General features: G+C 44.1%; 1 protein-coding gene across 1 annotated transcript in view; it reads left to right on the top strand.

Annotated features, from left to right (window-relative positions):
* Positions 1–1627: 1627 nt before the first annotated feature.
* PDE8A (phosphodiesterase 8A) overlaps positions 1628–18144 on the top strand; it is a 159774-nt gene continuing 143257 nt past the window's right edge. Inside the window, exon 1 of the mRNA XM_003268462.4 lies at positions 1628–2112. Coding sequence (XP_003268510.1) covers positions 1927–2112 — 186 coding nt within the window. The 5' untranslated portion in view covers positions 1628–1926. The remainder of the gene's footprint in view (positions 2113–18144) is intronic.

Genomic DNA, 18144 nt, shown 5'->3' with positions numbered 1-18144 from the left:
GCAGAGAGGCATAAATATTAATATTGCTTAATGTGCTTAAACTTGGTAATAGAGCCACGTGCCAGTGGTTCAGGGCAGTTTGGCCAGTAACGTGCTCTCGGGTTACCCTGCTCGGGCCAGAGATCGAGGCTCCACGGAACCGGCACCTGAACCTGTGCTGCTGTCCCAGCGCGACAGCAGGGAATCCAGCCCGCAGCACGCCTCCGGGTCTTTACAGCAGCCGGGCCCGAAGTGGGAGCGGCTGCCTCTCAGGGTCGCTCCAGGGCCGCGCTAGGAAAGGTGTGGACGGTCGGAGAGGACAGGAAGGAGCCGGCTGCACCGCACCAGGGTCTCCGCAAACGCGGAGCCCAGGGAGGACGGGAAGACTGGCGGAAGTCCGAGGTAGCCCGCTACAGGATACGTGATGGACGCCCAGGGGCACCGCCCTCCAGCTGGTGGGGGAGGAGCCCCAGCCACCAAGAAGTTAAGTGACTGGCCCAAGTTCACACAGCAAGCTGGTGGCTGTATGCGTGTCTGGGGTCCTCATGGGCCCCAGGCCTGCAATGCGTACGCCCCTTCCCCTGGCTCCGCCTTTGGGGTCTCGGACGCCCGACTAGCCCTTTGGTTAAAATGAGAGGAGGACGGGCACCTGCAGCCTGCCCCGTGCTGTAGCTTAGCGGCCGCCCCTGCGCCTGTGTAGTCCGAGGCGTGGCGCGCCAGGTTTTGGCGTGCGAGGGCGCGCACGTGGACTGCGGCTTCTCGCAGCCGCCCAGGCCCCACCCACCCGGGACCTGAGGCGCGGCGCCCTAGTTTGACTTTCACTACCCCGCAAAGGAGGGCCTTCCACCGGCCTCTTTTCTGGGTAACAGCTCCAAGGCTCACACTTGGTGACCCCACCCAGGTCATGTAGCCGCTAAGTTACGGAGCCGGAATTCGAATTTGGCGGTCGGGGTTCTGGTGGCCTCGAGACGGAGGTAGCTGGGGGTCCCTGGGCAAGTCTCTTTCCTTCTCTGGGTAGCCCAGTCGGGCGCCGCGCGGGTCGTGGTCGCGCATGCTCAGTTGCGGGCGGCGCCCGGAGGAGGTGGCGGGCGCCCCAGCTGCTTTGCATTGACGCCAGCACCCGCTGGAGGTCACCGCTGGGGGCTGGGCGCGGCACGCTGCCGGCAAAGCCCGGCCCGGATCACGGAGCCGGAGCCATACCGCCAGCAACTCCCGGGTGCGCCCAGCCGTTTCTGCGCTTCTAGACGGTGCGGCCCCTGGCCCCCCGCTGGAGCCGAGCTGCTCCCCTCCCTACCCCGGCGGACGTGGCCCGGCCGCTCCGAGAGGTTTCCCTCGGACCCCGCGCCTCAACCCCGGCCAGCGGGAGCGTCTAAGACTAGCCTTGTCCCCCACCGGCGCTCGGCCTGGGGGGCTTTTCCGGGGGGCGGCGGCCCAGCGGGCGGAGCGGCGTGGGTGTCCACAGCTAGGCGGAGTCTGGAGCCGGGGAGGCGGCGGCGGGAGCGGGAGCGGGGCCGGGCGCGGCCGGGAGCTCGCCTCCCCCGGGGGTCGCGCCGCAGCTGGGCGAGGGCGGCGTGGCTCGCGCGGCGTGGACTCAGCCGCTCCTGGGTAACGAGAGCGCAAATCTCCTCCCCCGTATTTCCCCGGAAGCGCGGCCGAGGCGAGCGCGGCGATGTGAGGGAGGCGGCCGGCGGCTCCTGCCTCTGGAAGGGCATGTTCGGAGGGGCGGCCTCGGCACGCCACCCGCCTCAGCGCCCCCTTCCCACCGCCGCCGCAGCGCCCGCACCGCGATAAAAGGGCGGCCGCGTTTCCTGACGCGAGATCCGCGCTCGCCGCCGCCCGCCCAGGCGGCGATGACACGGCGCCCGCGGCGGCCCCGAGGCGCCGGGTGGGCCGTTTGCTGACCGGATCGCGGCTACCCGCCAGCGTGTCCGCGGCGGCGCCGCCAGCATGGGCTGTGCCCCGAGCATCCACATTTCCGAGAGCCTGGCGGCCGAGGACGCACCTAGCCCCGCGGCACCGCCGCTGTCGTCCGGCGGGCCGCGCCTCCCGCAGGGCCAGAAGACGGCCGCCTTGCCCCGGACCCGCGGCGCCGGCCTCTTGGAGTCGGAGCCTCGCGACGCTAGTGGCAAGAAGGTAAGGGGCGCCGGGCACTCTGGGGCCGCCGCGAAACTCGGGCCCGGCCAGTCAGCAACTTTCCCGCAGGGGCCGGGCGGGGTCCCCCCACCCCGGGCCTCGGTGTCCTCTTGTCCCGCTTTGGATGGTTCTGATTGACACCAGTCGCCCGCTTTGCCGGGGCAGCGTTCAGAGAAGGACCGACCGAGATCCCGCGACCCTGGTTTCCTAGGGTTGCGATTAGGACGCCGCCTGTGTCGCGGCGTCGGTTCCTTGGACACATCCGACTCCCGGAGCGGTAGGACCCGCTGTGAACTTGACTGAGGCGCTTGCATCAGTTTCCTCTCCAAGAGCGGGTGTTTGAGGGAAACCCCCAGGATATTCTGGCGCGCCCCTGCAATGTTAAATCAGTGTGAACTTTGTTATTTCCCTGTGGTAGAAAGGGAAGGGCTACTGGCCTCACCACTCTTTTCCCTCTGACAACTTTGCACATGCAGTTGCAGTTTACCATTTTCTTCGGGACTATTAGAATGTGATCTGGGACATCAGCTTTGCTTCATTGCACATGTATTTGAGGTCCACGTTTATTAGCCTACAAACTGTATTTAAAGCATGCGTAATTAGAAAATACTGTGAAACGCGATTTTTGAAGCATTCAGCAGAACAAAGTTAATCTTTTATTAAGCCGACTTACTGGGACATTTTGTGACTGGGGTTTTTTGTTTTTTTTACATTGCGTGTCTTCTCCAGCGCATGTTGTCTTGGCTTATGTTTTGTCAAAGTTTCTGGGGTTAGTCTTTGTTGAGGTTTTCTAAAGGAAAGTTAAAAAGGAAAAAGAAAAACGTGATCATTAAGGCACACAGCAGCAGCTTTCCAGTTGTCTCATTTCAGAATTTAAAGCTGGAACTCATGCGCTGGTTTGTGTTTTGTTAAGCCAGTAAAAGACAACAACAACAAAATTCGTGCATGGCTGCAGATTGTTGGCTGTCATCCCTCTCATCACGACCAGTTTTTGAAAGAGTAATTTGCAAAATTTGTTTGATTTTCCTCGCTTGTTGAGAACTGCTGAACGTCCCAAGTTTGAGGGATATAGTTTGCTGTACTTTGTCTTACATTTCTGGCAGTCGTCGTGATACTTTTTCTGTATGAAAGGGGAAAGTCTTTTTCAGTGTTGCATAACATAGTTTATTTCCCCACCATTCCCATACCCTAAGTGAAAATTCAACTTTGTTCTGATTATCAGAAATTGAATTCCTTCTCTTATAGATTCCTTAAAGAAACCTCTGATGGTTTAGATTTATTAACTCAAGGTGCTCTTAATATCAATGTTAAGCTATGTGTTAAGCCTACCTAACTGGCTTTAAAAAAACGTTACACAGGTACATGTGGAAACTTTAACAGCTTTCAAGTTTTCAGTCCAAATCTAACATTGGTTATTTTGCAGGCTAATGTAATACTTTTAGATTACCAAAGTAGCCCTTTTAGTAAGAGGCCCTTGTGTCTTACAGGCTTTTTTTGTGATGGGCTGGGTATCCTAAAATTCATCTAGGTGTCTTGTAAGCCTCCCCACTGCAGCAGCAGCTTGCTCATGTGCTGTCGCAGTGCCTTTAGGTCCCAGAGTTTTTAAGTACTTCAGCCATTCTTCCCTGTTGGCAGACCATTGTCTTGTGTTGGGGGCTCAGAAAATACTTTCATCCTTAAAGTGCCTAACCCAGTGGCATACACGTAGTAGGTACTAAATAAATGTTTACTGATTTCTTAAAAAATAATTAACTGAATGATGAAACTTTTTCAGTCATTGGAATTTGATTTCATAAAGCCTCTTATGTAGACTTCAAAATAATAGTATTTCCAGAGCAGGAGTCAAGTTATAAATTATAACACCACAACCACAGAAATAATAGCCCCATAGTTGTTATTCATGAACTGTACACGTTGATGTCTCATTTACAGATATTTGCATTTAGGCATGTCAGTAGAGCAGAGGTAAATGTCAGCATTTTTTCTAGTCTGATATTTTTTCTTTGAGAATGAATTTTTTTAAATTAAGGTATTAACTATACTCTGGAAATTTATGTTCAGAGAAGGTAAACTGCTAGCAATTTAGCAAAATTAAATCATAAAATTAGTTTCTTTGTATTAACATCTCAAGATGCAATTTAATTCATTACAAAATTTCTTATTAAAACAGTAAGTCAGCATATCTTTAAGTGAATTTCAACAAGAAATTCATTGGGGGATGCTTTTATAGTCCTACAGCATTTAGTAAATACCAGTTTATCAGTGTGAGTGGGAGATTGATAACTAATTGCATTTTCAGGTTAAGCACTATGTACTTTGCGTTAAAGCGTATCCTGCATGTGTTCCATGGAGCAATATGTGGACTGTTAATAAGTATTGTATGAGAAAAGAGTTCCATGGTCTAGTAAGTTTTTGGGAAATACAGGTTGAATATCCCCTAATCAGAAAATGAGAAATGTTCCAAAGTCTGTTTTGAGTGCTGACATGATGCTCAAAGGAAGTGCTCATTGGAGCATCTCAGAGTTCGGATTTTCAGATTAGGGATGCTGAACTGGTAAATATAATGCAGATATTCCAAAAGCCAAAAAAAAAAAAAAAAAATCCAAAATCCAAAACACTTCTGGTCTCAAGCATTTGGGATAAGAGATATGCGGCCTATACTGGCTCAGACTAAGTTCAGCAGAGTTCTTTTATGTAGGGCTTGTAAGATAACTAATTTCTGAAAGTAATCTGTGAGTCTCCAAGTGGTTTTTAGAGTGTACATCATTTCCTAAACTAGTTGATTGTGGAGCCCTTTTCTTGAGGTATATGTCAGGCAGGCCACATGTTAAGACCTGATTCTTTATGTGAGATACCAGTATTCAAAGTACAAGAAATATAATTAACAGTAAAACTCAGCGAATGTAATTTGCTTCTTAATAATTCCAAAGGTACTTTAGATCTTGTAATATATTAGGCTGGGTTGTCTGTATCAACTTATTTAAGTATTACTAAAAATACCCTCTGGCTGTTTATTCATTTCGGGAGTTTAAGTTTATGTGGTTACAGATAATGAATGCTGTGTTCAGTTTGAACACTTAGAGTTTTGTTTATTTTTAATCAGTGTGAGAGCATTAACTGTAACATTTTAATATTTTCTTGCCAGTCTTTGGATTTACCCCATTTCCTCTTTCCCTAGCCAGGACTTGAGTTGCCCTTGAAAGATTTGCATGTAGTGTTAGAGACCCTATGCTCACCCCCGACCTTCCTTTTTGCAAACACCCACTGCACTGCTAATGACTGATGCTCCCCACACCCCCCCCAGTCAACTCTGTGAGACGGCAATCATGTTTGTTTTGTTCACTACTGTATCCCCCAGGCCTGATGCACAGTAGGCCTTCCATAAACATATGTTGAATTAGAGAATTTTGTGAACCAGGCTGTAGAAGTTGAAAATCCACCCAGGCCAGGTAAGTAGAAATAGAAGCCAGTTTTAACTAGAGTAGAGGCTGTGAAGTTTGGATTTAGTTTTGTGGAAATCTCTGGTTATTGCTCTTCGGAGCACTGTACCCAGGGAATAATATATTTCTACCCTGTTAAGCAGAGTAGATTTCCCTATAAAGAAAGATTAAAGAGGCTGGGTGCAGTGGCTCATGTCTATAGTCCCAGCACTTTGGGAGGCCAAGGCAGAAGGATTGCTAGAGCCCAGGAGTTTGAGACCAGCCTGGACAACATCTCAAGACTCCGTCTCTACCAAAAAATAAAAAAGATTAGCTGGGCATGGCACTGCACACCTTTAGTCCCAGATACTTGGGAGGCTGAGGTGGGAGGATCACCTGAGCTAAGAAGTTCAAGGTTGCTGTGAGCCGAGATCGCGTCACTGCACTCCAGCCTGGGCAACAGACAGAAACCCTGTCTCAAAAATAAATAAATAAATAAAAGATGTAAGGATTAGTGCAGCTAAGGTGATAGATAATAGTACAGCTGCACGCCAGCCTCTAATCAAGTGTTACTGCTGTCGGCACTCACTCAAAATCTCAGACATTCTCCAGTTGGTCCATTTCTGTTTCCCTTTGCTTCTGTCATTCGCTTCCTCCATCCTCTTTTCTCTTACTTTTCATCACCTCCCTTCCCACTTCCATCTTCCTCCTTGTTTTTTTCTGCTAGCCCACCTTCCTGTACAAAACTGGCCACTCTTGCCATCTTAGTCAACTAAAGTTTAGTGGTTTCGAAATGTTACTTAGCAGTGGAATAAAATTTATTGCCTGCTCCTAGTTTACAAAGTGGATTAGTCAAACTTTTTTTTTTTTTTTTTTTTTTTAAAGACAGGGTCTTGCTTTGTTACCCAGGCTGGAGTGCAGTGGCACAACCATGGCTCACTCAGTCTTGACCTCCTGGGCTCAAGTGATTCCCCCACCTCAGCCTCCCAGGTAACTGGGACTACAGGTGCGCACCACGCATGGCCAGTTTTTTAAACTTTTTTTGTGTGTTTTTTTGTCGAGACGAGATCTTGCTATGCTGCCCGGGCTAGGCTCAAACTCCTGGGCTCATGTGATTCCCCCAGCCTCAGCCTACCAAAGTGCTGGGATTACAGGTGTGGGTTACTGTGCCCGACTGATTATATTTGGCTAAACTAAAGCAATTTTCTCTTTGTATGTGACCTGACTGATTTTTTTCCTCCACTAGGGGTCTTTGACCCTTGCTAGGTTATATGGAATTACTGAAAGTTTCCCTTTGAAAGTGTAGTTGAGAAAAATGAGACCAAACTTTCTGCTGCCATAATAAGTGACTACAGTTTATCTCCAGAGCTCAGGGGTTGTGAGTTCCCTCATCATTGTGTTCTTGTGCTTTTCAGTATATAGAAAGATAGTTCTTTATTCATTTTCTTGAATTCCTTTTACATACATAAAATACTTCACATTTATAGCATATGTTTTTTAGTACTTACTGTCATTGCCACCATAACTTTGTGATTCTTAAGATAGACATTGTCACAATTCTGTCACCTTAAACTTGTCCCTGACCAGCTTTGACCCTCGCCTTGCTGAGGCAAGGTTTATGATAGAGCCCGTGGTCCCTTCTGGCACAAATGTTTCCTGTGAAGTGGCTTATGACTCTGGTTTTCCCTTGGATAGCTTGCTCATTTGGATTGGTTCCTTTTTTTTTTTTTTTAAGACAAAGTTTTTTGCTCTTGTTGCCCCAGCTGGAGTGTAATGGTGTGATCTCAGCTCACCGCAACCTCTGCCTCCTGGGTCGAAGCAATTCTCATGCCTTAGCCTCCCGAGTAGCTGGGATTACAGGCTTGCACCACCATGCCCGGCTAATTTTTTTTTGTATTTTTAGTAGAGACGGGATTTCTCCATACTGGTCAGGCTGGTCTTGAACTCCTGACCTCAGGTGATCTGCCCGCCTCGGCCTTCCAAAGTGCTGGGATTACAGGCGTGAGCCACTGCGCCTGGCCTCGGATTGGTTCTTAAATAGGAGAAGGTTCATGATGTGAGGACACAGGGTGAGGCAGACATCTCAGAATAACCTTAAAGGATAGAATATTTTCTAAAAATTTAAAAAAAAGAACAGAGGGAGAAGTATTTAGGACATGAGTAAGCCCTCAGTCTTACCCAAGCTCAGTGGCTTCATCCTGGTTTCTCAGTACGCTGAGGCAGTAGGAGGTGATGGATTCTGCAGTTCTTAGAGTGCAAACTATTCATATTAGTAATAACCACCATTTCTTGGATGCCCTCTGTGTTGCAAGCACCATGTTAGACTATGCTTTAAAGATGTTATCTCATTTAATCCTTTCAACCCTGTGAGGTGGCAGGTATCATTTCCCTTTAGCAGATAAGACACCAGAGGTTAGAAACTTGTCCAAGGTCATACATTTAAGCTGAGATTCAAATCCACTGGTCCTGGCTCTCACCTGCTAGGTTGTTGCTCTCTGTTAGCTAGCTATGTTCATTGCATTTCCCATTCTTTGGTCTTCTGCTAAGTTACAGATTTCACAGGACAACTGAATCTGCATTATCAGGATTTTGTTAAGTTTCAACTTACTGAGGAAGTTGGTTACAGCTCTACCTTAGGTTCCTGTGTTTGAGGAAGTTGAAGTCATCTTCAGCCCTGTCCCAGTTAACTCCTGAAGCTAGATATTTTGTGACGCCCTCCGATCTGCCCTCTTTGCTGTCTGAAATGAGTTGGGAGGGCATCCCTTGGGAGTTTTTTTCCTTTCCCCTTTCTTCTGCTCAGGTTTCAGGCAGCCTGCCTTACCAAGAGTTCCTCAGGAGCTGGTTCTTTCCATTGCCCTTTGCCTAGAGTGCTGTTCCCCCACCAGTGCTGCATGTACCTATCTTCTCAATAGTTATTCAAGGCCCAGCTGAAAGCTTCCTTGAGCCCTTGGCTGGCTTGCACTCTTTTCTCTGCTCTTGGGACCTGCTCTTGTATCCCTGTGAGCCTAGGATTTCTGTCTTCAGCCTTCTGCTGGATTATATGCTGCTTGAGGGCAAGCACTGTATCCTAGTTTCCTTATAGTTCCCAAAGTGCTTGGCACACTTGGTAAATATTTGGATAAGCACACCAGTTTCTAAGGCTGAAAGGGCTTTTATTCATGTTCCACGAGTCTATCTCACCTTGTTTAGATTTCACAAAAGTTGTTGGGGTGTGTTCTGTGTTTTAACAGAAAGCTAAAATACCCTTAAGCCAGTGATTAATCTGTGGGGTGATTAGTAAAGCTTTTGCCTCTAATTTTGGCTGAGTTACGGTTGAGCAATGTTCCCGGGTCCCCTCCTTCTGTTCTACTTTTGTTCTGCTCTGTGTGGTAAAGAGTGGTACAGTATCACGTCAGAGAGCTGTTTTGACAAGTTTGTATTGCATGTCTTAGCTACAGGCACCATATGTAGTTTGCCCATCCACACAGACAGGAAGGACATTGCAGATTTCCCAGAACTTTGAGGGTGACCTCAAATAATTTGGGATGGGGGGCTTTGCCAGTGCTTTTATTCTGTATTGGTTGGAAATAGACCTTTGCCGTTTTGAATTCATCCTCTTTCACTGCTTGCCTTCTCCCTTTCATGTCCTGTTAGGGAGTACAGGAGCTCCTTCACTTCCTCTTACTCTGCTTATAGGATAACCCAAAGCGCTGGTGGCACATCAGCAGTTCCCAGGTTGTCTGCAAAGGTTTGGTGTTGATGGCAGCTCCCTAGTGAGGTGTTAAAAGACTATAGGAGGAGGAGCCAGATGTGTGTTTTGGGTCCAGCTCCATCAGGCTTTGGCTATGTGATACTTGGCAACTCCTGATCCTGAGTTTTCTCAAGTACAGAATGAAGCTAGAATACCTGGGTTCTGGTGAGGATAACTAAAAATAATCTGTGTGAAAGTGTTTTGTAAACTCCAAGACACTATCGCATGTAAGGATTGACCATTTTCTTATGAGAACCTTTCTCAAAGGCAAACCTGGTTCAAATATATCTATTTCTTAATGCAGATCTCATTTTTAATACAGTGTTGTTTTTCTCCAATATTTTGTGAAAATTTTCATAGAGCAAAGTTGAGAGAATTATGCACTCATATGCCTGCCATCTGGATTCTGCAGTTAACACTTTTCCATATTTGCCTTATATCTGTCCACTCCTTTATCCATCCATCAACCCATTTTATTTTTGGATTCGTTTCAAAGTAAGTTCCACACATCAGTATACTCAACCCCTAAATATTTCAGTATGTATGTCAAGTACTAGAGCGCAAAATTTGAACTTTGGGCATGGTAGCACACACCTGTAGTCCCATCTACTCAGGAGCTGAGGCAGAAGGATTGCTCGAGCCCAGGTGTTCGAGACCAGCCTGGGCAATATAGCAAGACCTCATCTCAAAAAAAAATTAATTCAAAATTAAATAAATTCAAAGTTTACTTTATTAAAGGTGAAAATGCCATAAAGTAAAATGTATAAATTTTATGTGTAGCATTTGTGAGATATGACAGATGTATATGCCTATGCACTACAAATTTCTATCAAGATACAGAATTACACAATATTATAATCACCCCCAAAAGTTCTATTGTGCTCCCTCTCCATTCTTACCCCCAGCCACCAGCATCCACTGTTCTGAATTTTTTCCATTATAAATCATTTTTGCCTATTCTAGATTTCATGTAAATCGAACCTTACAGTCTATTCTTTTTTTGTAAGGCTTATTTCACTCAGCATAATGTTTTTGAGATTCTTCTATGCTGCACGAGTCAGTAGTTTGTTCTTTTTTCTAATTAAAGTAGTCTGTTATATGAATAAACCACAGTTCACTTAGCCATTCTTTTGTTGTTGGATACTAGGGCTGTTTCTAATTTTTGGCTATTATGACTAAAGCTGCTATGAATATTCTAGTATACATTATTTTGTGGACATATGCTTTCATTCCTCTTGGTTAAATACCAAGAAGTGAAATTCCTGGGTCATAGGATAGGTATATGTGTAGCTTTTTAAGAAACTGCTTGACCTTTTCCCAAAATAGTTGTCCAATATTACACTCATGCCAACAATGTATAATAAAAGTTCAGTTGCTCTACATCCTTCCCATCATTTGGTGTTAATCAGTATTTTAATTTTAGCCATTCTGGTGGGTGTGTAGTGGTATCTCATTGTGGTTTTGATTTGTATTTCCTTGATGGCTGATGATTTTGAGTACTTTTTCCGTGTGCTTATTGTTCACTTACTGTATTACTATCTTTTTAAAGTTTTTATTTTAATACTTTTTTATTAAAAGGAAATATAAATATTATGACCTCTGGGTAGGGAAGGACTGATTAAGCAAGTTACACAAGGCATTTACATAAAGGAAATGGTTGATAAATTCAACTACGTTAAAATAAAGAACTTTCATCAAAAGAGAGTGAAAAGGAAAGCTGCAGACTGGAAGAAGACATTTGCAATGCATATTACCAATAAAGGATTAGTATTCAGAGAGGTCCTAAAAGTCAATAAGAAAACAATCACCCAGTTGAAAAATTGGAAAAGGTTGGGACAGGCACAGCACTAAGAGGAAACCAAATAGCTAATAACTATATGAAAAGATTTTCAACCTCATTGAGGAAATGCAAATTAAACCCACAATGAAATAACATTTTATACTCATCAAATTGGCAGACATATAAAAGGTTGGCAGTATTTTGAGGAACTGCTCAAAGTTAAGTAGAGGTGTAAATTAGTTCAACTACTAGGGAAAAACTCATTGTCATTGCCAGGTAGAGTTGAGCATGTGACCCTGTGGCATAGCAGCTTCTCTCATAGAAACTCTTATATACCTTTCCTGGAAACATGTGCGAGAGTTTTCAGAGCAGCATTTCTTTTAATTCCAAACTATCCTGTAAAACCCAAATGTCCATTAACAACATAATGGATAAACAAGTTGTGATATGTTCAAAGAAAGGAATACTTCACAGCTGTGAAAAATGAATGGATTATAGCTGTAGATATTAACTTTGATAAATCTCAAAAACTTAATGTGGAGAGAAAGAAGAAGCCATCAAAAAATCTATAAGGTATAATTCTTTTTATTTAAAGATTGATAGGCTGGGAGTGGTGGCTCACACCTGTAATCCCAGCACTTTGGGAGGCTGAGGCAGGAGGATTACTTGAGGCCAGGAGTTTGAGATCAGCCTGGACAACATAGCAAGACCCCATCTCTAACAACAAAAAAAAGATTAATAGCTAAACAATATATAGTAACACACACATAAGTGTTAAAACTTACCATAAAATCAGTTCAGGCAAATAAAGTTTATTTTGAGGACTTAAATGTTTAACATGTTAATTTGAGTGCCTAATATAGAGGCTGTAGGAGGATAACAGGCCCTGCTCTCAGGGAACAATTAGTCCTTTCTGGAAAGGTCGGGTAGGTCTCTGACCTGGAAGTGATGATGGCACCTTGGGGGATGGATTGTGGAGGCAAGAGCTTGGTCTGGATTGGTCATAAGTTATAGAAAGAGGAAAGGAGGGAGAGGTTTGACCTGGGCTTAAAAGACTGGGAGGATGTGGGTAAGTGGAAAATGTATCTCTGGATAAGAAGAAGGAAGGGTACGGGGGTTGGGTGCATGTTCCAATTATGAGGAGGCTGACCAGGGATAGGAGGGGAGGTCTAAAAGCCAGGTTGAGGAGTTTGAAGTCCATCCTATAGACCTCAGAGAACTTCCAAAGGCATTTCATTTTCAGTGGGGTAGTCAAAGGATAAACATGTTTCATGAAGATTAGCTTTCAGGCAAAAATTGCAGTAGGTGGAGTGATGAGGGAAAGCTAGAGGTGGGGCACTATGCAGGACCTATTGCAGTGGTTCAGGCGCAAGGTATGACCAGGTATGACTAACTTAGTGCAGTAGTTTGGGAGAGGAGGGAATGAGAGAAGGAAAAACTGACTAGTGACAGATTGGATTTGGTGAGTGAAAGGGCGGAGAGTTGGAGGGTGACTCAGAGGTTGGGGTTTACCAGCTTAGAAGGACTGTGATAACATGCCACAATTTGTACAGTGCTCTATGGTTTACCAAATGCTATTTTTGTACCTCATCTCATTTGATGTTCCCCAAACCATGGGGAGGTGGAAAGGAGGGATTTTATTTTCCCTGTTCAAGGCCTAAAGAAGCAGAAACTCAGAGATTGAATGATTTGTTCAAGTTTGTGGTGACCACTTACAGACACAGGTTCACTGTAATGGCGTAAGGGAGAAGCCAGAGGAAAGCGAAGTTAGGGAGTTTTTAAAAAACCTTTCTTGTCTTTTGGTTCTGAGTTCATCTTACAAAAATAAACTTTTACTTTTCCTGATTGTAAAAGTCATATTCATTGTAGAAAACTTGAAACGTATAGAAAAGAACAAGGATAGGCCGGGCGTGGTGGCTTATGCCTGTAATCCCAGCACTTTGGGAGGCCAAGGCGGGTGGATCACAAGGTCAGGAGATCAGGACCATCCTGGCTAACACGGTGAAACCCCGTCTCTTCTAAAAATACAAAAAATTAGCCAGATGTGGTGGCAGGTGCCTGTAGTCCCAGCTACTTGGGAGGCTGAAGCAGGAGAATGGCATGAACCCAGGAGGCGGAGTTTGTAGTGAGCCGAAATCGCGCCACTGCAGTCCAGCCTGGGTGACAGAGCGAGACTCTGTCTCAAAAAAAAAAAAAAAAGAGCAAGGATCACTTAAATTTTACAATCACTTAAATTGCAGTCAGGAAATAATGTCTCTTAAAATGGTGGTGTGTATCCTTCCATCCATGTAGATTGCTTTAAATAACTGTAATTAAAAACTTTTTCGGCTGGGCATAGTGGCTCATGCCTGTAAATCCCAGCACTTTTGGGAGGACAAGATGGGAGAATCACTTGAGGCCAAAAGTTTGAGAACAGCTTGGGAAACGTAGTAAGACCCCCATTCTCTATAAAAAAATAAATGAATAAATAAATTAGCTGGGCATGGTGGTGCACGCCTGTAATCCCAGCTACTTAGGAGACTGAGGTGGGAGGATTGCTTGAGGCTGGGAGTTTGAGGTTGCAGTGAGCTATGATTGTGCCACTGCTACCCAACCTGGGTGACAGAGTGTGACCCTGTCTCTTAAAAAGCAAAAAACAAAAATATTTTTTAAGCAGTTTTGTTTTTCAGTTCTAGGAAGCATTTAACTATTATTTAATTAAATGTTGTCCCCTTAAGTTTTCTCATTTTCTCTTCTGCAGCTCCCTCCAAAAGATAGATTGAGACGCATCTTGATCTGTCTTCCATGTCTCTTTACTTTTCTTTTACTTCCCCTCTCTGTGTGCTATCTTCTGGGAGGATTTTTTAGCTCAGTATTTTAAGTCACAAATTCATTCCTCAAGGTCTACTCAGCTCTTTAGCCCACCGAGTTTTTAAATTTGAGTTTTTGTCTTCAATCTATGGTTTGCTCTTTTTTCTTAATTGCTTTTTCATGTTTTACGGTTGCAGCATGCTCCCTTATCTCTTTGAGGATATTAATTATACTCACTTTAAAGTCCTATTCTGATGGCTGTTTATTAAAAACACTTTTTATTGAGTTATAAATGTAATCAGCCAAGGTGTACAAAATCCCTAAGTGTACAGCTTGATGAATTTTCCTCATGCTCCCATGTAATTACCACCCAAATCAAGATAGAACATTTCTAGCATTCCAGAAGGCTGTCTTGTGGCTGTTTACTGTTTTTTAGTATTTTTAACATTTTATGAAAAATCTCAAAATACAGCAATCTTGAAGGATTTTTCACAGGGTACCCCTGTATACCCAATGCCTGTATTTTACATTAGCATTTTATTGTACTTGCTTTATCACATATATCCATGTATCCATTCCTCTACCTATCATACTCCTTTTTCTTTGATATATTTTAAAGTAATTGCAAATGAGGACGGGAGCGGTGGCTCATGCCTGTAATCCCAGCACTTTGGGAGGCCGAGGCAGGTGGATTACCTGAGGTCAGGAATTCAAGACCTGGCCAACATGGTGAAACCCCATCTCTACTAAAAATACAAAAAATTAGCTGGACATGGTGGCAGATGCCTGTAATCCTAGCTACTAGAGGCTGAGGCAGGAGAATCGCTTGAACCCAGGAGGCGGAGGCCGCAGTGAGCCGAGATCACACCATTGCACTCCAGCCTGGGCAACAAGGGCGAAACTGTCTCAAAAAAAAAAAAAAAGAGAGAAAAAGTAATTGTAAATGTTAGTATACTATACTTCCCCTTAAATATTTCAGCATGAATTTGATATTTGTTTAGGTTTTTTCCTTTTGAAGCAACATTTACACACAATGAAATGCACAAATATTTAGTGTGTATTTGCTGAGTTTTGACAAATGCATACATATATCTGTGTAATCCAAACCTCTATGAAGTTATAGAACATATTTTCATTCCAGAAAGTTTCATTATGCTCCTTATTGGACAATCTCTTCTTGCAACCAGCCTTCTGATTTTTTTCTTAGCATACATTAGCTTTGCCTGTTCTAATTTTAATGTGAGTGGAGTTACACAGTATGTACCTATTTTTTTTTTTTTTTTTTGAGGCAGGGTCTCCCTCTGTTGCCTAGACTGGAGTGCAGTGCTGTGATCATAGTTAACTGCAGCCTTGACTTCCCTGGCTCAAGTGATCATCCTCCCACCTCAACCTCCTGGGTAGCTGGGACTACAGGTACGCACCACCACGCCTGGCTAATTAAAAAAAATTTTTTTGTAGAGACAGGGTCTTGCTATGTTGCTCAGGCTGGTCTCAAACTCCTGGGCTCAAGCAGTCCTCCTGCCTCAGCTTCCCAAAGTGTTGGGATTACAGGTGTGAGCTACCATGCCCAGTGTATGTACTCATGTAAGACTTCTTTCCCTAAGCATTATGTTTTTGGGATTCATCTATGTTTCATGTCTCAGTAGTTCGTAATATTACATGATTAACTTTTAAAAGCTCATGATAAATATTGTTAAATTGCCCTCCAGGAAAATGTGATAAGATTTTATAGTTAAAAAATCCCTGAGTGGCTGGGATTATAGGCATGCACTACTTTACCCTGCCTTGTGGTCAGATTTTTATTTCATAAGGTGCATGTGAGAGTGCTTTATGGGGCATTCATCAATCTGACTGTGAGAGGTGGTATTTTATTGGTATTTTAGTTTGAACTTATTTCATTTATTATTTGTTACTCTTTATTTCTCCCAAGTATGTTTTGGACATTTGAATGTCCTCTTCTGTGAATTTTTCATGTTTGTTGCCTATATCTCTATTTAGGTTTTAGAAGTTAAATTATTACTTAAAAGAACTTTTTAATAAGTTTGAATGTTAAATTTTGACCTCTTGTGCATTGCAAATTTTTTTCCTCAAGTATGTTTTTCTTTTTTTTAGGTAATGTTTAAAAATTTTTCTTTTAATTTAAGTATTTTTAGAGCTAGGGTCTTACTCTGTTGCCCAGGCTGGAGTGCAGTGGCAGCCTCACTGCAGCCTCAAACTTTTGGGCTCAAGTGATCCTCCCACCTTAGCCTCCTGAGTAGCGGGGGCTATAGATGTATGCCACCATGCCTGGCTGATTTTTAAAATTTTTAAAAAAGCGACAGGGTCTCCCCGTGTTGTCCAAGTGGTCTTGAACTCCTGGGCTCAGAGGATACTCCTGCCTTAGCCTCTCAAAATGCTGAGATTACAGGCGTGAGCTACCATGCTTGGCAGGTATTTGTGTATCTAAACATAGAAAAAGTATAATAAAAATACAGTATAAAAGATAAAAAATGGGCTGGGCATGGTGGCTCATGCCTGTAATCCCAGCACTTTGGGAGGCTGAGGCGGGCAAACCACTTGAGGTCAGAAGTTCAAGACCAGCCTTGCCGACATGGTGAGACCCCCATCTCTACTTAAAAATACAAAAATTAGGCGGGTATAGTGGCGCATGCCTGTAATCCCAGCTACTCAGGAGGCTGAGGCAGGAAAGTCGCTTGAACCCAGGAGGCAGAGATGGCAGTGAGCCGAGATCGCACCACTACACTCCACCCTGGACAACAGAGCAAGACTCTCTCAAAAAAAAAAAAAAAGGTGGTACACTTATATAAGGCACTTACCATCAATGGGTCTTACAGGACTGGAAGCTGCTCCCAGTGAGTCAGTAAATGAGTGGTGAGTGAATGTGAAGGCCTAGGATATTACTGTGTGCTACTGTAGACCTTATAAACACTGTACACTTAGGCTACACTAAATTTGTTTTAAAAATTTTTATTTCTTCAATAATCTCAGCTTACTGTAACTTTTTTACTTTAAAGTTTTTTAATTTTCTGACACGTTTGAAGTAATACTTAGCTTAAAACATGAACATATTGCATAGCTGTATATAAGTATTTTTTTCTTCACATACTTATTCTATAAGCTTTTTTCCATTATAATTTTTTTTCTTTATGAGACAGGGTCTCACTCTGTCACCCAGGCTGGAATGCAGTGGTGCAATCTTGGCTTACTGCAACCTCTGTCTCCTGGGCTCAAGCTATCCTCCCACCTTAGCCTCCTAAGTAGCTGGGACTACAGGCGTGCACCACCATGCCTGGCTAATTTTTTATATTTTTTTGTAGAGATGGGGTCTTGCTATATTGTCCAGGCTGGCCTTGAACTCCTGAGCTTGAGCAATCCACCCACTTTGGCCTCCCAAAGTGCTGGGATTACAGGTATGAGCCAACGCACCCAGCCTTGATTTTTAAATTTAATAATAAATTGCAGCCATTTTCCCATGTTATTAATTTCTTCAGAATATTTATATGATGGTACTAATGCTGCCATGTACATCTTTTTTTTTTTTTTTTTTTTGGAGACAGAGTTTTGCTCTCATTGCCCAGGCTGGAGTGCCATGGTGTGATCTTGGCTCACCGCAATCCCCACCTCCCAGGTTCAAGCAATTGTCCTGCCTCAGCCTTCCGAGTAGCTGGGATTACAGGTGCATGCCACCATGCCAGGCTAATTTTTTTGTATTTTTAGTAGAGACGGGGTTTCTCCATGTTGGTCAGGCTGGTCTCGAACTCCCAACCTCAGGTGATCTGCCCGCCTCGGCCTCCCAAAGTGCTGGGATTACAGGTGTGAGCCACCGTGCCCGGCCATGTATGTCTTACAACAGGTTTAAGATGGGTACATTTTATAAGGCTTTGTGCACAAAGACATGGATTTATTCTTAGAATCTACTTGTAAGTCTTAATTTCAGGTTTTAAAACATTTTAGGGTAGTCTGTAATGAAAAAGCCCTAAATTAAAATTTTTTTATGTGTAAACTTGGCTTTAGATAAGTTACATTTACTTATTGAAATCTTCCATTTTCTTAAGAATTAATTCCTGAGTGGGACCTTTGACTTTACCATATCCAACTTACTTTCTCAATTTATGGAGGAGGAAATCGAAACCCTAAGGCAGTTGTGAGACAGGTGCAAGATCACACTGCAAGGATTGGTGAAGCTGGGACAAGAACCCCAAGCTAACTCTTGTCCTTTATCCCATGGCACCTTTTATATTCATGGGAAGTGAACCAGTTACTTCACTCCCTTTGGTCACTGAGATGGCCTGGCCTCAGACTCTGCATTCTAA

Source organism: Nomascus leucogenys, chromosome 6 (assembly GCF_006542625.1).
Source record: "Nomascus leucogenys isolate Asia chromosome 6, Asia_NLE_v1, whole genome shotgun sequence".
NCBI lineage: Eukaryota > Metazoa > Chordata > Mammalia > Primates > Hylobatidae > Nomascus > Nomascus leucogenys.
Note: the sequence above shows the minus strand (reverse complement) of the source record. Positions and strands in the feature narration are given on the sequence as shown.